Here is a 23,368-nt window from a genome sequence, read left to right as displayed (position 1 = left end):
GAAAAAATGATCACCGTGCTTTGGGTTTGAGTGGTTTTTACTCCACCTATGGTTCAAATACCAACCGAAGTTGGACTAGGATGGTTTGTGTGTGTATATGTGTGTTAGCTTTTCTTTATTGATTTTTTCCCCAAAAGTAATTGCCCAATAAAGGATATTTGTGTGTGTGTGTGTGTGTGTGTGTGTGGCGTGTGGCGTGTGGCGTTTCGGTGGTTCTATGCTCCTCATCCTCACTCATAGGCCCTACGAGAAGAGAAGAGGAGAGAGTAGTATAACCCAGCCAAAACTATGAGAAACCTCATAAATTTTGCAGTGGTTTTGTAGAATTGATGATTTTTTGTGCATTCAACAACATTGTGTGGGTGTGGGAGTCTGGTTGCATAACGGGTCGGGCTGTGGTTTTGGGAAACCCAGACAATGTGGGGGTGTTTTCCTTTGAAATACACAAAATATGTGACTTAAAAGTAATATATGACCGAGTATTTGGGTGTTCCACTTGGAATACACATGTATGTATAGACAATAGATGTGGAACAATTCATAGCAACCACCTATGTCACAGGAGTGAGTTTGATTTCCACACACAAACACACTCAAATGTCAAACTAGCATGGGCACTCACACGCCTTGTTTGGTTTGTTAAAGGTAATTTAAAAGGAGACTATTTTTGGAGGAAAAAAAAAAAAAAAAAATCCTTCTTAACTGAAGGTCAAAGAATTGAGTCTTATCAAGACTAAAAGAGGGAAGTGAATGACCGTCCTTGATGCGTACCATGGCTAAGCCCCAAAACGGAGCCGTTTTCAAAATTTGTTGGCACCACCTCTTTCTGAGGCACTGGTTTATTTAATCATCGGGACTCCCAAACACACGAAATTTTTTATTCAACAGTATAACATTGCCTGTACAATTGTGTTTTATTTTTGGATTCAAACCTAGAGAAATTAGGAATGTTGGATTTGTTTCAAATTAGATTATTTAACTATATAAAAACTCTCAAATATTTTTTTTCTCATTTCGATTACTTTGCGACCACTGCAACTCATAAACACAATTGTTAATATTTGCTAGGGGTGACAATATAAACTCAAACCAAAGCCGTCCAGACTTACCTATTAAAATTAAATTATTTGACTATTTAAATTTAAGTAAAGTGAGTGGATCAATAATGGATGAAAAGCTGGCACACATTCAATTTGAGGGTCAATAGTGGGTTAGAATTAAGTAAAGTGAGTGGATTAATAATGGATAAAAAGCTGGCACACATTCAATTTGAGGGTCAATGGTGGGTTAGAACTGTGGTAACCATCTAAACCCGCTCAGCCAATTTTTTTTTTTTTTTCTTTTCATTTTTCTATCACAAAAAGAAAAAAAAATTGTAACGCTCTGAAAAAAAAAAAATTTAATGTAAAAACAATTTTTTTTTTTGTTATTCAACAATCATAATAGCAATAATATTAATATTACTAAAAGTGTAGGTGTTCTAATATAATTAATATTTTATTATATTAATTACCAATAATAAAAGAACACGTCTTATTTTAATTATCAAATTATAGAGGGTGATTTTAATCACCATCTATGATTTGATAATTAAAAATCACATGTTTTTTTATTATTGGTCTATTAATTATTTAATAATTAAAATATGAGGTATTTATTTATTAGTCGTCCATATCATATTACCCTTGACCTAAGTATTGTCTTTATTTTATTTTCTGTGTCTATGTTTCTGTATCCCTCATATTCTCTCTCTTTCCCCTGTCTCTCTCATCCGGTTTTTATTTATTTATTTATTATTATTATTTTTTATTACTCTCCCATTCTCTCTTCTCTCCATTTCTCTATCCTCCTTTTTTTTCTCCACTCTTTCTTTTTTTGGGTTGTGATAATTTTCAAAGTAAGTTGTATAATAATTTTTTTCTAAAAGAAAAAATTGTAACGAATAAAACCAAAAAATTAATAAAATAATTTGATAATTTATATTTAAAAATATGTAAGTAATTGAATTGATTGTAGATTAACGAGCTAATTTAACACTCAACTTATTACCCATCTAATTGTCACCCCTAATATTTGCATTTGCTCATCTTTTCAATTTATTTATCCCGTGATAAGGGTGTGAAATTAGCATAACCATCAACAATATTTTTTATAATATCTTTATTTATATAAAAAAGATAAACTATACATTACACCCGTGGGTGCTTGTTACACTCATTTTTTAAACTTAATGTCACATATACGACTCTACCTATATTTACACACACTGTCTGCCCTAATAAACATTATGTGCTATGATCTAATTTCTAGAACTTTTACTAATATATTCACACGTTTACAAAATCTACAAAACTCTTCCATAATATTATTCAATCTATCAATTTTTACCAATTCTTTAAAATTTTCTATTTTTCTTTATAATTCTCCACAATGTTCACACAAATGTAAAAAACTTCATAACTCAACTCTTACTCATGTCATGCAGATGCCATGGATAATCTTTCTCATCTACGTGTCGGGAAGCAACTTTAAAAATTATTACTAAATTCCTAAATTACCTTAATAATGAATAAAATGATAAAAATAACCCTACAAATAGTGATGAGATTTCAATTCTCTCTCTCTCATATTCTTTCTCCTCATCTCCCTAGAAATTTGCTTTAAACTTTTCACTCATCCACCACTAGTTCCAGCAAATAACTTTCACAATTTAGGATTCGTTTGGCCATCGCTTTTGCTTTATGCTTTTGTTTTGATCTGAAACAAAGCAGTACTATTTTTACTTTAGAGTGTGTTTAATACTATTTCGAAACTTGGTTAATAATGTAAATTTGTTACAAGATTTTTAGAAATAAAAATATAAAAGTATGTTTGGTAAAAAGTGTTGCAAGTTTGAAAAATTAAATGGCTAGTTAAAAATGTTATTTTGATTTTTATTTATTTATTTATTAAACAATGCTTTGTTATAGTGCGTAAACAAACAAAAACATCATTTTTATTTTTCTAATTTTGGCCCCAATTTTGAAAGCGTTTTGGAACTATTCCAATGATAGCAAACGTTACAAAAAATGCTTCGTATTTTTGTTTCGCTAGAATACACTAGCAAAAATAAAAAATACGAAGCAAAAACATTAGCCAAATACATCCTTAACTTATAAATGTGAAAACTTGACGAGGAAGAGAGAGAAAAAAAAAAATGAAAGGGAGTGCAAAACTACAACATAGGTGAATCTCGACAACAACACAAATTAAACCATTTGAAGAAAAGAGTAATTTAGTCCAACTACGAATATTAAATAAATAAAAATAATTAAAGTTTTCTACAACATGGTGAGCATTTTAGTAATTCTATATTTATATTAGTGGTTGTTTAGTTCCGTTAAGCCTGGTTTTGTTGAGGGGCGTTTGTGAAAATAAAAAATAAAAAATCCAAAAATGGTTTTGTTGCCAATGTTAAGTTCAAAAAGGATTTTAATTTACCAATGACAAAATAGAAAAGTAAAATACAATTATTGTTTAATATACGAAAAAAAAAAAAATCCACATTTTAAATAGAATAGGATTGTGTATGGACACATTCAATAAAGTAGTATTTTTATTTATTTATTTATTTTTTTATAAATTAAATTTGGAGTATACATTTTTTTTAAAAAAAGACAGTAAATATGTGATCAATTATTTATTAACATGTTTGAGTAAATATATGATTAATTATTTATTAAAGAAAAATATATATGAAATTATAAACTAATTAGTACGTATATTAATTTCCTAGCTAGAACATCAATGTGGAAGGATTTTAAATAAGATTTAGCCAATAAACTTGCAAGGAAATTGAATATCTGATTAATTATTTGTAAAAATCATATAAATTAGTTTCTCAAATAAAATAGTTACTTTTGCCTTTTGGTTAATATAAAATATTTAAAAAAAGTAATGAATTTTTTATTTTTATATTTTACGCTCCGTTCATTCCAAATTAAAAGTCTGATTTTGGGGATCTAGTTTTGTAAGAAGATATATATATATATTTTTATTATATTGATAGTAAATGAATTATTAAAATACTCATAGTGGATCCATATAAATGTGATGGTCTATTTCTATAAGTTCAATGGAAAAAGTTAAATTGGCAATGTTAAAAATAATAATAATAATAATTTGATTTTTTAAATGAGTCATTTATTTTGGGTGATTTTTTAAATGTGTCATTTATTTTGGTTTCACCTTCTTCTGATATGAAGGTCAGTTCTCAGAATCGCTCTGTTTTTGGTTCTTCCTCAAACCCTTTTCTCTCTCTCTGTCTAGAAACTTGCAATCATGTATTCTCATCCAACTCAACCCTAATCTGTTACAAGATTCAAAAATTTTCTTTTCTCTTCTTATTTATACTATATTCGTGACCAAATCGGGAGTGATGATGTTTTGGTGACTGCTTTTTGTTTGCCCAGACTTGTTTGGTTCTTCATGAAAAATGGGAACATTCTACGTTCGTTCAGGTTAGTTTTATATAGCTAATAGTAAGAAAAAAAAAAACCCTAATATCTTTACCAGCTTATTTAGGGTTATTTGATTTCATATGTGATTGCATTTGAATTGTTGAAGAATGTAAAGACAAAGTTGTGTTCTTGTGCTAAAAATTCTTCCATCTTTTTGGGCATACCAGAGTGAAAAAAGTTGGTTGTTTGAATTTCATTGTTAGCATGGTTTTTGGTACTAGCTCATTAATTATATCCTGATTAGACTAGTGTAGTTCTAATTTGTATAGAGTTAGCATGGTAAATTGTACTCAAATGATTGTAAAACTCTGGTGTAGAAGATATCTAATTTAATCAGAAGCTGGACCAATCATTTATTCTATGATGGGAGGTTGCAGCTCTTCAAATCCGTATTTATCAGTATCCCAACTTCCAGAACATTTATTTTATCAATTAGGTCGTAACCAAATTAACCCTAAGGGGATAGCCTAATAGCAAAAACTCTCACCTCACAACTTGGAGGCCGGGATGGGGGGACTGAATGTGTCCAGTGGTGGATTGTGAGCCCGAGACCACCATTAGTAATTTTTTTGGAAGAACAGATCCAAATGAGAAATGGGAAGTACTTTACCTGATTAGAAATGGTAGCTTTTGGGATATCAAGTGCCCCCAATGACAGCTCTTCGAGCTGAAGGAAGTTAATGCAAGCAATTTAGAGCCATGGTTAGACCCCTGCTCAAGCACAGGATAGGCATTGACAGTACTACCTCTGTTTAGTTTCTCCCCGGAGGGCCTTTGGCCCTTTATACAATAGGGTGTCCAACTCCTCAATTGGAAAGTATGCCAAGGCCAGTTCTTTGATTTCCAATGGTCAATGGAGTTATCCCTGATCTTAGAGACACCTCTAATTTGCCCATCGTAGCTCCTGATGCAGCGGATGGTATTTCTTGGACTCATTCTTCTCCTTCTAGTTGCATCTCATTAGCTCATGTCATGTCCCATCTATATTCATCATATCATTTGGTACAACAACCCTCGTATTCCCTGGCATAATTTCCTTACCTAGCTTGTTGTGCAGAGCAAACTCTCTACTTTAGTGGCCTCTATTGCTTACTCTGGTGTTTTGCTGCTGGTTAGTCTGGGCTTTCCTAGGCTGGCTTCTGTACATGTTTCTTTTGGTCTAATAAAGTTCTTACCTTCCCGGGAAAAGTCTGCACACTAACTATTAATATGGAAATTTGGGGCTAGGTGTATGGCAGTATCAAAAACCCGAGTTCATGGTGGAATTGAATTTGAGAGAGGACATGGGTGTTGAAGTTTAAAGAACTGATTACTACTAGATGATTATGTAACTATTCACTTGGCAGTTAAAATTGTTAAGTGGAACTAACAAATGAGCTAGGCGTAAATATCATAATCTGAACATAGAAGCATGTGGTGAAGTTATAAATATTTTGGATGGTACTCCGAGACTAGTGTTTTGCTCCATTCCTTCTGTCAATCCTATATTGAAACAAATGAGACATATGGGGCGATTGAGCTTAGATAAATACCTGAGAATGGGTGTATTGTGGCTTGATTTTTATTGCTTCAGGAGGTGAATGCATCCAATGGGAAGCCCAACAATCTTGATCTGGTTGAGTGGGGTGTCCTCAATAGTGAGGTAGAGTAAGATTTGTGAATTCCATCCCAGAAGATGCTTCAGGAGCTGAGCTACCCTGTAAGGTTAAGTTTACCAGTCTTAGCTCATCAATGAGAGATGTTGGATGTATTTATAGGGGGCTTAGGCCATAGGGACATTCGGTTATGTGGCCCAATTTCGACTATGCTGCTGCTGTTATCCCGTGGAGTCTTCTCATGCATAAGCTATGGAGTTAAGGTCTAATATGTATGCATGCAGCACCATGTCTCCCTCGAGACTCTTTTCTACTCTCTACTGGACTAGCTAAAGCATATTCTGTCCAAAGGGGGAGCCACCTCACCTTGGTCTACTCTAGCCGTGAACCAAGAATCTGACATACCAAACTTGGTGGCATGTCATGGAACTGTGCTGCCATAGGCACCAAACCACTCCCTGAAGGAGAGTTCCCCTGACCCGTGCCTTTGAACTCATTGATTTTCTTTACTTTCTGGAAATCTTAAGTCATGATGAATGATTTAGCAGCTGGTGTTAGGCTCCCCTTTTTGGGAAAACAGCAAACCAGCTGCCATGCAAAGGGTTGAACTCGTGGACTACTCCCTAAGAGCCGCGTGCCCATCAGAATAATGAACTGTCCTTATTTAGGGAGCTGTCCTTCACCATAAGTTAAAGCAGAATAATGAGAAGGGTTGAGAAACTGGAAAGGAACAAATTCAGCCCTTATGCTTGTGACTATTATGAGCCAAGGTTGTGTATTTTTGTTCCCCCTGGTCGGTAGAAGGAATTTTCAATTACTCTTCATACCATAGGTTATGTTAGGGTCTAGTTATTATTCTAATTTTATTAGAGATACTTTTTCATTCTGATGTGGTGTACATGTGAGCTTAATCACATCACATTGGTGTTTGTGATATGATTTACATATAATCTCGAGTCATTTAAAAATAAGTTAACGTGATCTTTATAAGAAGCTTGTGCTTTATTTTATTTTTATTTTTATGAATTGATATGAATATCAATTCATACTACGATGTGGACGATTTTCTCTCTAGTAAAAACTTGGCTGTACAAAATGGCTTCAGACATTTTCAATTGTAAATGATTCATATTCATGCTTTACTACCCTCCCAACCACCAGGCTACTTCCCTCCCAACCACCAGGCTGCAGTTTATCTTGTTGCAAAAACGAGTCCTTGCGTAATACCTGTTAGACCTTTAGGTTTTCAAAAAATATTTTTACTAAACTTTTAAAATGTGTATATTTTTCCCACTTCCGTACCGCAATAGTTCTAATTGCCACAGTAGATTGTTTATGATAGACTGAACGATGATGCTTTGGTTCCTTACAACTTTTATTTTGTTATTTCTTCTCTTCTACTATTGCAGTTTCAACAGAGATGCTCCAGTGAGTTCAGTCCTAGCCAACTTAGTTGATGGGGTTGACACCGCAACAGGTCCCCAAAGAAACTGCTAACTTTCTATATCTTCTTACGAGGTTCTTGGGGAAAAAAAGCTGGTTATTAATTAGTTAATCAAAAACAATGATTGTAAAATTTATTCTGCGCTGAAGATCCAGTTCAGGACTGAGATGCAGGAGGTGTTTTAGTGTGCAACTTTTACGAGCTTGTGAAAGTGCGTGTGAATGAAATGCAATAGTAAAATGAAAATTTTCGAACATATTCTTCTCTCTTAAATGCTCAATACCATATTTTTGAAGTTCTTTGCAGAAGGTTGATTGAAACAAAGATCAAGGTTGCTTTTGGACTAAATTATTGACTTCATTGTGATTTTTGAGTTTTTTCTATGCAGTATCCAAGGTCCATGCTCTGTATTTTTGTGAAACCTGCATGTGATATTGAATTTGACTTTGAAATTGCATTGCATATGCAGCTATATATATATATTGAAATTGCATTGTATTTGTAGCTGAAATTTTGTGTATGGATGAATTATTTAATTCCATTTCTCTCTGCTCATTGTAAGCATGCATGGACAGACTTCTCTTTCCTTGCACTTTAAAATGTGGAAACATTACAACTGAAGGATTTGGCAAAGCAAACATGTAATGTAGTGCAAACCAATTGCAGATTTTTTACATGTATTCATACTGCTCTATAGGTACAGTCTTCACATTTATTCTTTTACCAAGTTCATGCATAAAGATTCTTAATACTCCTCACCATTTCAAACCCTAGAATGGGAAAACAATTTCCAATCACAGATGAGGATTTTCTTGCATCAGTTTAGGGAAAGTTGTTTCCCACCAAGATGAGTTATAAATAGAATATTTTTTGAAAGCTTATTAGGGTTAGGGGGATATGGGATTCTGCTAAAGTTCTAACTCTAGTTGATCTTTTAATAATTAATATTTAAAAACTTCAATCTAAATTAATTATATATATATATATATATATATATATATATGAACCAACTTAGTATCATGATAGGGGATTATACTAAAGTTCTAACTATAGGTCGCTCATGTCTTTGTTTTAGGAGTTTTGTTTTTTGCTAAAATAAAAAACAGCGTTTTGTTGTAAAAGTGTTTTGAAAAAAAATCGAAAGTACGTTCGAAAACGATGTTTTGCTGTAAAATGTTAGGGCTCATGCTGCGCTACTATTATGGTTTTGGGCTATGAATAGTTGTCAAAACAAGAAAAAACAACTTTTTGGTATTTTGGTTTTGGGACACTTTTATTGTCAAAATGAACACTGTAACAGTCCAAAAACAAAAACATTATAAACAATACGCATGCCAAACGAGCATAAGATGACAATTTGTTACATTTCTTTCACTCCCTCAAAGTTACAATTTTTTTTTTAATCATTTGCCCACCCTAGGTGTGGATGGTTGGAGACTACAACCTACTACATTTGATTAGAATGTCACGTGATGATCAATTCACTTAGATATAAGTCCTTTTCACAACCTACCATCCACTCTACAATTCTACTTTTATCATTGACATATACGATATATCTAGTACTCTGCATGCTGGCATGTATATTCCAAATTGGTTGAAAAAGAATTTACACAAACACAATAGAGATATATAAAACAATAATATTGTAAAAGTTCGGTGGAAGGCCGGAATCATTCACAGTGTGGTCTCGCGTGACTGATTTAGCTATCTTTATCATTACAACACCATACTTCAATTGCATAGGATTCCAGCTCTTAATATTGTTCTACGATCAGAATGATAGAGAAACATACATATGAAATTGATTTTGTAAAATAAACTACAATGTTTATGGAATAAACATGAAGAAATTTGGTTTGTGTGTAGATCTTTTTGCGTGCTAATTGAATTGATATAGAATTAGGAAGAAATTGACGATTTTATTGAGTGATAACTTTTGACACTATGGCTCCGTTTGTTTTGATATAAAATATTTTTTTAAAAATATATTTTTTTATTTTTTTATCATATTTTAGAAGGTTAGAAACGTATTTTAAGTGTTCTTTCTATTTCTTCAAGCAAAACTCTTTGCATTGTTGTAATTTTTCACGACTCAATTTCTCAACTATTAAATTCTACGAATTCTATCATTAATATTGGGACGTTTTACCAACGGGTCAGTGACCTAGCGGTATCGGCCTCTTACCTCGCAAAGGAAGAGACGTGTATATGAATACTAACTAAGAAAAAAAAATATCGAGACGTTTAATTGATTTTTTTTTTTTTTTTTTTTTTTTTCTTACCATCATCTGAGCAATAAGGCTAAAATAATATACAGATGTAGAAAAAACATTGTAGAAACGCAATTAAACACTATGTTTGCCAAAATAATATACAGATGTAGAAAAAACATTGTAGAAACGCAATTAAACACTATGTTTGACTTTGTAAATTAACCTAACCCTATAATAAATTAAGTTCCTGTCACAACCAAACTCTCTGTACGTATGTGTTGTTGTTGCTGCTGACGTGGCCAATGTGGTTGTTGGGGCTGGGGGTTGGTGTGTGTGTGTGTGTGTCTCCCTCTCCTTTCTTCTTCCACATGCTGAGAATCATTCTCACCAAACACCAGTTTATGGAATTATTCTTATTTTCATGTTTAATGAACAAATGACTAGAGACAATAATGGCAATCTATTTCTCTTGAGAATAACATTTTGTCGGCATCAGCAAGTGGCTAAACATGAATTTGTAATGCTAGCGTTTCAGTTGGACCACTCTGACTATTCGGGGGTGCTCACCCAGACGTTTCTAGACTGGGTGCTTAGTGTGGTGTTGGATCAAAAACTAGATTTTGACTCTAATACCAACTGTAACGGTCCGAGTATTTTGCGATTCGATTCAAAAACTTAAACTATTAGATAGAACTAATATTCAACTCATATATTCCCATTTCACTTCCGATTCAATGAGAAACAAGCTCCCTTGTAAACACTTACCCGCTTGAACCAACCCATTAAAGTTAAATGTTTTAAATTAATTTTTACTACAAAAGCCAGATCAAAATGAAAGAAGTGGTAAACTGTGTACTAATTACAAACTCAAATTTATCTATGAAAAAAGTTAAATAAATAAAGTATGAATAATTTCTATAAGATTAGCTAATTATTTTTCATTTTTATTATATTATTTTCTTAATCCTTCCGGTTGATTTATCAAATAATAGTTGTGAAATTTGTTAAAAATGAGCTCTACTCATTTCCTAAAGAACTTAAAATTGATGCAAACTTAACTCATTTATTGCTTAACTAAGATATTTAACTATTCTGAATTTACTTTTTAATAAACAACTCGATTATTTTACAATTCTATATATATATATATATATATATATATATATATTTTACTCAAAAATATATATATTTTGCTGAGATGTAAAGTGTTAGTTTGTGGTTATCCGATGGGTACAAATTCCTATTTTTTTTTTTTTGGTAAATATTCATCCATTCACTCACAAATACTTACAGAACTCCAATTGTTTGCTTTCTCTTTTGAAAAATGAGAAATTGTACCAGTTGAGTTAATGATCTTTTACACCTCTTAAAAACTATTGAAGACTTAAATGTTGGGAGTATCTTTGTACACTCGAATTTAAATAAAATAAAAGCTTTTTTTTGAATAAATAAAACAATAACTATTTCATAAGTGATAAGTAATAATAATAACGATCCACACTCACCGCAACTCATTTTCCTTTTTAACTTTCCAAAAAAAAAAAAAAAAACTTAATGAATTAGAAAAGTGTTTTGTATTGGATGGTGAATAATTTTACAGATTATAGGCTAGGGTTGTGCACGGATATAGCCACAGTGGACCCAATGGGGTAGCTGCCTATATTCTAATTTTTATATCCATGTTTCCCACCATTATACACTTATACCATTAAAATATGTTTTGCCACTCAAAACCACTTTCATTCAATCCCATCTCTCATACTCTAATTAGTTGCTGGACATTTAGTGAAATAAAAAATAAAAAGAGTAAATTAATGTGGAATCACTGATGGTTGGTCAAGTGGTACTTTTTCAACTTTCATATAAAAAGGTCTGATAAATTGAACAAATAAAAAACAAAAAACAAAACCGTTCAAAAAAAAATAAAAAATAAAAAAAAAAAATAAAACAAAAAACAAAAAAAACCCTCACTATGATGAAATTACATATTTATCCTTTGACTTCAGAATTAATCCATACGAATTATTAAATAACCTTTATACATTTTTTTAATTGCCCAAAATGACCCTCTCTTTTCCCTCTTCTTCTTCCTCTTCATTCTCTCTCTACCTTTGACTCACCCACGTCTCAAACGCTATACCATGTCACGGTTACCACAGCAACCGCCACCAGCAGAGGCAACACCACGTCACTCTCAACTCCTCCTTAATCACCCTCATCATCAACCCCATACCAAACGTCTCTATCCACACCAAACTCTCCCCATCGCACCCACTCTCACACAGTACACAAGTCCGTACATGTGAAAGTACCAGACACAGCACCACCGGAGGCGAAGAGGGATTGGATATTATGATGGTGTACTAGTATGGGAGGATTGTTGAAGTGTTTGACGAAAATGGGTTTGGTGGCATGCTGTGTACGGTACTTTCAATGAAATTACATCAAATGTAATATGTGATGTAATTTCATTGATACAGACGTTGCGATGGTAATGGTGGATTTCTCATAAAGTGGTGGGTGGTGTTAGGGTAAATGGAAGAATGTATGGAGACGGAGTTTAGTTTGGTCATTTTAGGTGGTCAAGGATAAATATATACTTTTATTATAATTGGAGTGTGTTGTTCAGTTTACCAAATTTGAGAGTTGTGGACCTAAGTGCTAATCTTATTAACAAAAACTATATATATATATTTTTTTTCGGGTTAGATCTGTTCATGTTTGGTTCGTTTTAGATCACATGGACGGATATGTTGTTTTCTCCTACTAGATCTCTGGTCTAGGTCGATTTTGGTTTTCTTCATCTCGATTTAATCTTTTTCTCCTTGATTTGATCTTGTGTGGGATTTCTTGGGTGTTGGAGCACCTTGTGGTTGTAGTTTGGAGCTGTTGCAGTGATGATGGCCAGACTTTTCGGTCTCTCTTGTTTGCTGCGTTCTCCCATGGTGGTTCCGTTTGCATAGTGTTGGGTTCTGTTTCTTCCACAAATCTGGAGTATGTTCTTCATTTATTTGTTTTGTTTCAAAATTTGTATGCCTTTTCTGGCTTGCCTTTATACCTTTGTACTGCCATCTTGACTTTAGACTTTTGTGTCTTTGAATGACAAAAAAAATAAAAAAATAAAAAAATAAAATAAAAAAAAAATAAAATTACAGTATTTCTTAATTAAATTTTATCATTATGGTAGTTGTCACAGGGGTAAATTCTGAACACGAATCTAATGCCCTGTGATGGCACTAAGCCAGAAATATGAACAACTTTTCTGAATTTCTAACTTAGCTCAGCCAACTCATACTTACTGCCTAGAGCACACAGCAAGTAAAACACTCTCACACACAAATACAGTTGCAAGAATGTAAAGACAATAACACCCACAAATTTACAGAAGCACAATGCTTCCAACCTTTTACTATTATTCACAAAATAGTACAAGGAAATGCCTCAACCTGCAGAAGCATACAAGAGTCTCTCACAACACAACTCTGTGTCTCACTCTCAATCTGCACTCTCTACAGAACCCACATTAGCAATATATAGGCAAACTCTCAAAACCGCCCACTAAAGTGGTGGATGACACCCTTATCCACTCACAACTACCCCACTAAAGTGGTGGATGACACCCCCATCCACCTAGGGTCATGTTGGCACCTACTAAGTGTGCCAACACTATATATGTAATTGACAAGCCCAACTACTAACTTGTTGGCATGCTCTGCTCATGTCACGTGTCCACAAGAAGTTGCACTCAGTATAGTGGAAGAAACCACCTCCAACCGCCTGTGTGTTATTCTCTCAAATCTGTGCCACATGGATGGGAAGTTATTCAGCACACCTCTACTCCCCACATGAGTGGGAAGTGCTAGTAACTTCCCCCAACTAACTGAGCCCACTTAATGGAAAGTGTAACTTCCCCCAACCAACTGAGCCCACTTAGTGGGAAGTGTTAGTAACTTCTCCCAACCAACTGAGCCCACTTAGTGGAAAGTGTTAGTAACTTCCCCCAACCAACTAAGCTCACTTAGTGGGAAGTGTAACTTCCCTCAACCACCCGAGCCCACTTAGCCATCTTCTGTAACCATAAGCCATGTCTGAGTCCCCTGAGCCAACCTTGCACGCTGAGCCTTGCCTACGCCCACTGCCTTGTGCCCATGTCCCTGATTTGACTATATCACACGTCCATGACTTGTGTGGTCCATGCTTTAAGCAACATCTGAGCCAACCTTGTGAACTTAGCCCATACCAAGCCCACTAATCTGTACCCACATATAAATGTCTCAAAGTGCACGACATCCAAATCGAGTGCCGTCTGCGCTAACCATCTTCTATGGACTCAAGGTACCTCCCATAAAGATCCCGAGCCAAAACTCCAAGTTTCACTTTTTTACCATATTTACGAAAATGCCACTGAACACCCCCAGTGCATGCTGATAGCATCTCATTACTGTCAGGGGGCTTGTCAAGGTCCAAACCCCGTAACAGTAGGAGATGTAATGTGTCCTTTGTGGCAATTTCATCATCTTTGAATGGCATTTTTCGTATATATTACATATTCATTAGGATATTTTGGTATTTTCGAACTCCACGACGCGGCAGGCTGGCAGCGCGCCACTCGAGCACTTTCGAAAGGCACGAAATATGAAAATCGCAAGAGTTCATCTGACACAACACCGCTCCAGGAAATTTCATGGACCCACACTTCCATCGTCTGCCACGTTTCGATTATTTTCCATTCCCTCTTAAAATGTACTTCGAACCAATTAAAAATTGTTAATGTTTAAAAAAATCAAAATTTTAATTTATTTCCACGTCAGCTGTTTTATGAATATAAATAAATATAAAATACCTCTCCTTCCTCTCGCCGTTCATAAGCTCCCCTCTTTCTCTCCGCCTGCTATCATGCGCACCCGCTTCGCCTACTGCGCTGCTTCTCTCTCTTCCCCAGATTTCTTGTATGTCCTCTCTCTCTCTATAAATATTTATACATTTATATATACATATACATACACAGAGCGCTCTCTCTCTCTCTATATATAAAAATTCCTTTTCACAGAAAAGAGCTTCTGTAGTACGTTTCAGCAAGAAATGCAGTATATCTTCGGTTCAGTCTCTGTTGTTAGGTTATTTTCTAGTTATATGTTTTTCTCGAGAAAATGAAATATTTTCCGGGAAAATGTTTTCCGTCGAGACAACGTTCGGATTTGTTGGGTCGTGGTTGGTACACGTTTGCTGATTTATTTATTTATTTTATATACTTCTAATCACGCGCTAATTTACGTTTTCTGTGGATCTTGCTTGTGTTGCAGCATTGTTATGAACAGTTCGTGCAATAAACTCTGTTTATACGACAACAAATGGTGTAAAATTTGTTAGTGATTCACCGATTGTGGAAAAAAAAGTGTTTATTTTTGTGGATTTTTGGATAATATTATAAGGAATGGAGACTACATGTGGAACAACTTTGCAATTTTCATTGCCGCGGACTGGTTTGGAGAAGATTGAGGGAAAATTCAATGGTTTTCTGAGGTTTTCTCGGAGAGGTAGGAAAGATTGGGGGCTTAAAGTGATCAATTTGAGTGAGTTTCAGTGGAGAAGTGAGTTGACTCAACACGGCCGGGTTTCGTTGACGGTTTCACAAGCTTGTAAGGATTCTCGTGGTAGGTGTTATTTATTTGTTATTGGTTGATTATGCATCCAGCTACTCTTTAACTTTTTCTGTTTTGAAGTTTTTAATGTCCACATAAATTATATATATATATATATATATATATATATATATATATATATATATAGATATATGTATATATATATGCTCAAATACATACATATAGATATATGCTCAAATACATGCACATAGTAGATGCATACATTCATATTATGAATACTTGGGATGAATACAAGTGTTTAAATGTTGACTATATGATCTTGAAAGATAATAATCCGGTGTTGGTCCGTCCACTACTGTTGCTGGGAGGGGTAGATTGGTATTATTTTGCTCAAAGCAGGTGTCTTATTCTTAAATTTGCATTTTCATGTTTGAAAAAGAGAGTCTTGATGATGAATTTATACGATGGGTTGTATGTCAGCAAATTTATTGGTGTCTGATACCAAATTTGTTATTGGAAAAAATTGATGGGAATACCAGGAGGCATCGCGGAATGGTAAAAGACCTAATTTTGTCATTCTTACAAATTTGCCATAGAAAAAGGGAGCGGGGGATAAATTATACTGCGACTAGAAGCTAAGTTGGGGGAAGAGGGAGGAATGTAGATCTGTGGATGAGGGGTTAGAGATGACATGACATAGAGCACGGATATATAAATACTCCCTAAACAAAAGTTACATGTATTAGTAATGCATTTCTTCAAGAATTAGCAGCGGCATGTGCTGAAGTCGATGATGAATTTATATGGGTTGTATGTCAGAAAAATTTGTCGGTGTCTGACACCAAATTTGTTCTTGGAAAAAATTGATGGGCATACCAAGACAAGTGAATAGGCATCGCGGAATGGTAAAAGACCTAACTTTGTCATTCTTACTAATTTGCCAAAGAAAAAGTGAGTGGGGGATAAATTCTACTGCAACTAGAAGCTAAGTTGGGGGAAGAGGGAGGATGTTAGATAAGTCAGACATGCTATGGAGAAGTACTGGAAAGCGTGATGTTGTGTGTTTACTCCTACTTTCCAGAAACATTGGTCTACTTCGCAATTTTTGGATGTCCCATAATCAATATCCACTCTGAAAGGTCATCTAAATTATCCCTTTTCAATTTGTTGTGGATGTGGTAACTTTTCTAGGAGGTTTAGGAATTTGTATTTTTAGTATGATTGTTAATTTATTAAATGTCTATCTCCTTAAAGAATTAGAATTTCTAAGATAGACTATTTTTGGGTACTGTAGGACTGCATCTTTAGTAAACGAGGTGTACGATTCACGTATGCCTTGGATGCCTCATTGCACTTATGATTGAGGCTATGTTTTAAACCTGCTGATGTAACTTCACTAACAAATTTTAAGTAAAAGATGCCATGGTTGTTGATCTTATTTTATTTAGTCAATGCATATGCATATCAAAACGGTTCATGCACATTGATTTACTTGATCCTCTAAATTTATATGCCAAAAGTTCCATTTTTAAAACCATTTTATTAGTAGTGTTGAGTTGCATATGTGGAATTTCTTAGAACGTACATTGGTTTAATTGACTTCATATGCAAAATGAAAAGACATGTGTATTGATTTAGCTAATACATTGAACTGATATGCTGAAAAATTCCTTTTTTTCCATCATCTTTTTTTTGATCAAGTTGTTTGAATCTGGCTTGTATTTCCTTTTAATTTTTACTTTTAATTTTTTTTAACCATCTATTTCAAATTGTCAATGTTCTGTAGCTCCTGCATTGGAATCCGGAAATTTCCATGCCTCTTTCGATGGAAATTGGTTGTTAAAGGTACTGTACATTGCAATAATTGATTTGAGACCATAAAACTCAAAACATTTTCCGTTTTTAATTTTTTTTTTTCATGACAGCTCTGGTATTCTATTGTAGAAATGGCATCTGAAATTGAATGGTTGAGATTAAGTTTTGGTTGATTTAATGCAACTTTGCACAACGGTCTCACTGGATGTCACTTTGGTTGCAGAATAAGGCACAGGAGGTCAGCTCATGCTTAAATGGACGCTGTATATTCCTTGTTGGTAAGTTATTTTACGGAGAATTGTCTTCTGGGATGGTTCTTTATCTTGTGATTGAACTCTAGAGTGAATTTCAGGAATGATGGGCTCTGGAAAAACAACAGTGGGGAAGATTTTGGCCGAAGTATTAGGTTATTCTTTTGTTGACAGGTATGTGCCTTATGTGCATCATTATTTGTTTTCCTGCAGAGCTTTCTACGAATAACATGTGAAGAATTACTTATCAGAGAATAAATAAATTATGATCACCAAGCCATTTGTGGTTCATTAGCAGGCATCTAGGAAAACGTACCAGTACGGTTCATAGGAACAGGACCAAAACATAGAAATTTGACACAGCAGTATTTTAATTGGTATGGTAGATGCCGGAAAAATGTGTAGAATGAATAGGGTACGCAGTGATAGATGTCATGAATCTCCAACATGTACATCATATACACGAATGAATCCTTGAGGTTCTTTCCATGGTGATGTTGATTGAATGGAAACCTCTTATGGTGCATGTTTATTGTATATTTTGGATGATGCTATCCAATTATTAAAAGGAAATCCAGGAGTGTGGTTATAAAATCTTTGGTGTTAGATTCTGACAAATTGAGACAGGCACTGTACTCGTGAATAAATGTCTAGGCGCGCAGCTGAGTTGTGCAAGCTGAGTATTAAACCAGTCACTCTTGGATTTCTGAATATTGATTGAGGTGACTAGAGGTTAATTAGCCTCTTGCTATATTTTTGTACCAATCTTCAACTTCTTCACAAGTCTAGTAAGCTTGTTAGTGAGCCTAGTGCAGTATTCATATTTGCACCATGTGACACTCAATTATCGATTGAAAGACACTGGCTTTATATTGTTTGTTAAATTGACTTTAAATAGCAAAACATCTATCTTAGCTAGTGTTATTCAAGCTTAGCTTCTGAAAAGTTGAACATCGACCTTCTATATGAAGAAATTTTGTTTATTGTTGAATGAGCCCGAATGACCTCTGTCTGTTCTCTCTGGATTTTATCTCTTTCTAAACAATTTAATTTATTTTTTTTTCTTTTGTACTTTTGCCTTCTTTTTTCCTGGTCTTGTATCAATCAAAATAAATAAATATAACGTGTTCCTGATGGCCTATTCAAGAACCAATTGCCTTATAATATGTTAACTGATTAGGTATATATCTGATGTCTGTGTCCAGTGACAGATATGTGGAGCAGGCTCTGGGTGAAAGTTCTGTGGCTCACATCTTTAAGCAGTGTGGCGAGAGTATCTTCAGAGAATATGAGGTTTGTTAATATTAACATTGTAGTTGTACCACCTGCTGCATCATCTCAATGCTTCTTCTTTATAAAATCATCTTTACTTGATGGTCGAGAGCTCTCCGTTCCATCATATATCCTTCATTTTTTATATGTTGTATTTCTTTATTTCATTATCTTTCTTTCTCTTTTATTATTTTATCATTCAAAATTATGGGTAAAATTTTTATCACTCTCTTTTAAGCTTAAGCTTTTGGGGCAATTGGTTGCCCAAAATATTATTTGGCTGGGAAGATGCTTTCCAAGAGTATTTAACCCAAATTCTATGTTGTTTATTTTATTTTATTATTTATTATTATTTTATGGAAAGGCAAATTCTATATTGTTCAAAGGTCTAAACCTACCTATGTTGGTAAGATTGTTGAATTTTCATGATATAAATATGTGATCAGTTTGTTAATGTGAGAAACTGAGAAAGGTGAACTGCATTGGACTTTAGGACTTAGAATGTTAGACTACACTTTGAAGTGTATATCAGGAGGGTCCTTTGTAGACAAATAACTGAAGGTCATTAATGCTGCCACCATGTTAATTGGCAGTAATTTTGTTTTTTATTTTTATTTTATTAAGCCACTCTTATCATTTGCATTTTTCCAACTTGCATTGAATATTTACTTATTTAATAAATGGGAAAATATTTCTTATCAATAACATGATTAATTGAAAAATATATTTTTCTCCTGAATGTTTTCAGACCGAAGCATTGCGGAAGTTGTCTTTAGTGCCTCGGCAAGTTGTTGCCACTGGTGGTGGTGCGGTGGTTAGCCCTGTGAACTGGTATGCCATGATATATACTGACAGTGAAGTTTTGAAGCTCTTTCTTTTCTAAACGACCTTTGTCAGTTACAATCATTTTTTGGACTTTCAGGAAATATATGAAGCAAGGAGTCACTGTTTATTTAGATGTTCCTTTGGATGCTTTGGCAAGGAGAATCGCTGCCGTTGGCACTGATTCCCGCCCGCTCTTGCAATTTGAATCAGGCGATCCTTACACAAAGGTGGTTATCATTTTCATCCTCGTGAACAGACTTCCACCAGGATAATTTCCTTTTCTTGTCTGACTTGATAATGCAAGGACCCAAGAAAGTATCGAAAATCTGCTTCTTGATTTTGACAGTGTCCTCAACTTCTTTGCAGGCTTTCATGGGTTTATTTACTCTTTCGAAAAGGAGGGGAGAGGCATATGCCAATGCGGATGCCACGGTTTCTGTTCAACGTATGTCCTCTCATATATATTTACATTATTTTTTTTAAAGCAAGTATTCATTGAAGAGCAGCCTAAAGGGGGATGCGGTCCAGAACAACTGCACAAATATCTATTTGCATGTTGTCCCATCGGTCCATTTGAATGGGACAGTTCTGTGCCTTTGTACCGGACACTTGGAGCAAATTTTTAGGGCTTACAGCTTTTCTATATATATTAATCTTGCATGAAACTATTTTAAATCATGAATGTTAATATCGTTGTTTCCACTTTTTCTAATTCCGTATCTTATATTTCAGGTATTGCATGCAAGCTAGGTCTTGAAGATTTATCTGATATCACTCCAACTGCTATAGCAGTAGAGGTGCCTCTCCATCCTTGTCTTTATGTCCTCTCTCTTTGTCCTGTTTTCCCTTTGTCTGCTGCCTGGGTGGTTTAGGTAGCCAATTCAGTGGTCTCTTGATACAATTTAATTCGATTTTTTGTTGACTACCCATAAAAGATATAAATCAATTTCGAAATTGTTAAATGGTCCAGGGAATCTGCAGTTGTTTGGTCTTTGGCATAGGTCCTTCCATAAATTTGTCCAACCATCTACATTTTTTGGTCTTAGATTAGCAGCTGAATGGTTCCTGCTAGCTCGTCTGATGAAGTCTATCAGAGCTTGTTCGAGGGACCTGGGTTCAAGCTTACTGCAAAAAAATGTTGGGACAAAAAGGGTGGGGAATGAACTAAGTATGAATAAAAAAATAATAATAAAAATAAAGAAAGAACAAAAATTATGAATTTGTTAACGGTTAGAAATCCTATTGACCTGAGAAGTCTGTCTTTGGTTGTTACGCATTCTTCTGCTACAATTCTTCATTGTGACAATCGCAGTGCCATCCAGATTTCTCATAATTCTGTTTTTCACGAACGCACCAAACACATTGAGCTTGATTGTCATTTTGTAAAAGCTTATTTCCTCTGATCTAATTGCCTCTTGATTCTTGGCAGGTACTCGTACAAATAGAAAACTTACTGCGAGGCAACAATGGCATGTCTATCCAAATGTTTTCTTAACTATCCGTATTTCTTGTCTCTGCTTAATCTTTTCCGGTAGCAAAAGCATCATTCTCAGCTCCAAAGAACTGAAAATCGGTGGTTGGTTGATTACATGTACAGATGAAATGGAAGTTCTTCAGTCTCATCCATATTTACTTTCTTTGTTGAGTGTATACGCTTAGATGGCTAGTCATCTTGATTTAGCTGAAAATTGTTTTCTTAGGTGTTTACTTTATGTAAACTAAAGAGAACAAATTAGGTTTTATGTTATCTTTTCATATACAAGCAAGAGACTTGGTATTCTTTTTGTGTTTATGGTTAAAAAGAAGCTCATGAATAGTTAAAGAGGCCCCTCTTATTTAGGAAATAAATAAATAAATAGACCCCTCTCACTGCATTGTTTACCGTTGCACATTTGTAAGCATGCTTATTTATTTATTTATTTTTATATACGTACATTTATAGCTAAAATGCCAAACAGTGATGGATGGTGGATGGTTAAATAGGCCGCTCAACTAGGGGAAAACAAAAGAGAGGCTCCTCTCAGTGCATTCTTTACCGTTGCACAACCGTTAGGTGGTCTTTTTTTAATATGAGTTGCTATACTTAGAATCAACATTCTGGTGGAAATGTTGGACCTAAAACATCACAATTGTTGGATGCTATAGGGGCAGACTCATATGGGTCCCTCTTTATAACATCCAAAGATAGATGATACAATTAACAATTTGGTTACAATGGTAGGTCTAAATATCATTTTCCTTTGGGTAAAGTGCAAAAAAATCATCTTGAATTATGTTTAAATTTGCAAATAACATTCTTTAACTATATTTTGTACTTAAAAGCCCCAAACTATAACATTTTGTTTGCAAAATGCCCCAATACCTGGGTTATATTTTATTAAACGACCATAATGATCTTTCTTATTGAAATACACTTAATTCATTTTTCTAATTTGAAATAAATAATTAAAAAAATTCATACTAATTTGATAACATATTCTCACATAAATTTACCATTAATTTTTTAAATTAATTGTTTAAATAAAAATCTTAAGTAGAAAATTTTAAATTAATTTAATCAATTTCTTAATTTTTCATTAATATATTACATGAAAAGAAGGTATTTTTTTATTTTATTTAAGTAGTTTATTAAATTTTCATCAATATATTGTTTGAAAAAGAAGGTATTTTTCTATGATAAAAAAGTTTAAACGGGGAATAATAAGTTTTATTATAAATAATAAAATTTTAATAATAAGTTAATCATTTTAGAAAATGGTATTTACAAATCTAATTTTTTTTTTCCATTTTTATAATAAATTGATATTAATAATAAAATTAACGTAAATTGTATAATTAATATTTAGATAAGAGAAAAGATAATAAAAATAATTTAATAAAAAATAACAAATTTAATGAGAAAGGGTAAAATAGTCTTTTGTCATAAATTTGTTCCTAATTACAACAAATCAATAGTTGAGGGGATAATTTTTAGTTCCGGAAGAATATTTGCAAAAGACCGCTAGTTCGAGGGGGTTTAGTGCCACTTTATCCTTTTCCATTTAATATTCAAACATTTATACCTAAAAAAACATAATAGCTCATGGATGGTGGATAGTTAAGGAGGCCCCTCTCATTGCATCCTTCACCGTTGCACAGCTGATTTAAAACTTACATATATATATATACTACTGGATGAAGTTGGTTAGAATTCAAGGAATATGTATATATATTCATCCAGTAGTTCTTGCAAAAATGATCCTAGATTATCTTTTAACGTCTATATTTACCCTTACCCAAGTTGTAACTTCTTGTGCTGAAACATAAATTTTTTTTATATATAGTTGTCATTTTTCAAATACGGAGTATATAGTTGAATAGCTCTAAAGAATTCCCTCTTATCCTTTCACATTCTCTCTTTCAAGAACAAGTTGAACTTTAGTTTCATCACCAATCAAACCAAACAATCCTGTAAATATATTTGCCTGATGAAAGGTCTTGATAGGTTCAAAACTCTTTAAACAAGCTTAGACAACTGGTAGAAACCATTGGGGTAGGAATATGCTTTCAGTCCAGCACCGCAATGCAAAATCCTTTCCCCATTACTTACGTTGAAGGAAGGAAGAGGTATGGAGAGAAGATAGGAAGGAACAAACTTTCATCGTTCGGTAGTAAGGAGACAAGAAGAGAATTAATAATAGAAGGGATGAGTCATCCTTCATTCTTTACAAATTTTCAACCTTCCAAATATGACTGGAAGAGTGGAGGCAAAGCAAGCGGGACTATTCTCTAGGAACGTCTCATCCATCCCTTCTCCTCTCCCTTCCATCCAAATCTTTTCTTCTTACCGAACGAAGCATTAAGAATTT

General features: G+C 33.9%; 1 protein-coding gene across 2 annotated transcripts; it reads left to right on the top strand.

The window, feature by feature from the left end:
• The first annotated feature begins 14,594 nt into the window (after positions 1-14,594).
• Positions 14,595-21,299, top strand: LOC132274260 (shikimate kinase 3, chloroplastic-like). 2 transcript variants are annotated; one of them, XM_059775494.1, is made up of 11 exons: positions 14,595-14,703; positions 15,058-15,408; positions 17,144-17,202; positions 17,396-17,450; positions 17,525-17,597; positions 18,629-18,716; positions 19,444-19,526; positions 19,618-19,747; positions 19,887-19,965; positions 20,253-20,317; positions 20,950-21,299. In XM_059775494.1, exons 2-11 carry the CDS (start codon positions 15,189-15,191, stop codon positions 21,013-21,015), a joined length of 918 nt encoding a protein of 305 aa, XP_059631477.1. In that variant the 5' UTR covers positions 14,595-14,703; positions 15,058-15,188; the 3' UTR covers positions 21,016-21,299. The 2 variants fall into 2 exon arrangements, with proteins under 2 accessions (XP_059631477.1, XP_059631478.1); XM_059775495.1 differs by lacking the exon at positions 14,595-14,703 and adding an exon at positions 14,745-14,965.
• The last annotated feature ends 2,069 nt before the right edge of the window (positions 21,300-23,368 follow it).

Source organism: Cornus florida, unplaced genomic scaffold (genome assembly GCF_030987335.1).
Source record: "Cornus florida cultivar Cherokee Brave unplaced genomic scaffold, ASM3098733v1 CherokeeBrave_3.0.0_Hap2_Chr09, whole genome shotgun sequence".
Lineage (NCBI taxonomy): Eukaryota > Viridiplantae > Streptophyta > Magnoliopsida > Cornales > Cornaceae > Cornus > Cornus florida.
This window is presented reverse-complemented; position numbering and strand designations above follow the sequence as displayed.

Coding starts and splice junctions, on each gene's coding strand:
- LOC132274260 (XM_059775494.1), top strand. CDS start 15,189: ATGGAGACTACATGTGGAACAACTTTGCAATTTTCATTGCCGCGGACT. Junction 15,409..17,143: donor AGCTTGTAAGGATTCTCGTG/GTAGGTGTTATT, acceptor AATGTTCTGTAG/CTCCTGCATTGGAATCCGGA. Junction 20,318..20,949: donor CAACTGCTATAGCAGTAGAG/GTGCCTCTCCAT, acceptor GATTCTTGGCAG/GTACTCGTACAAATAGAAAA.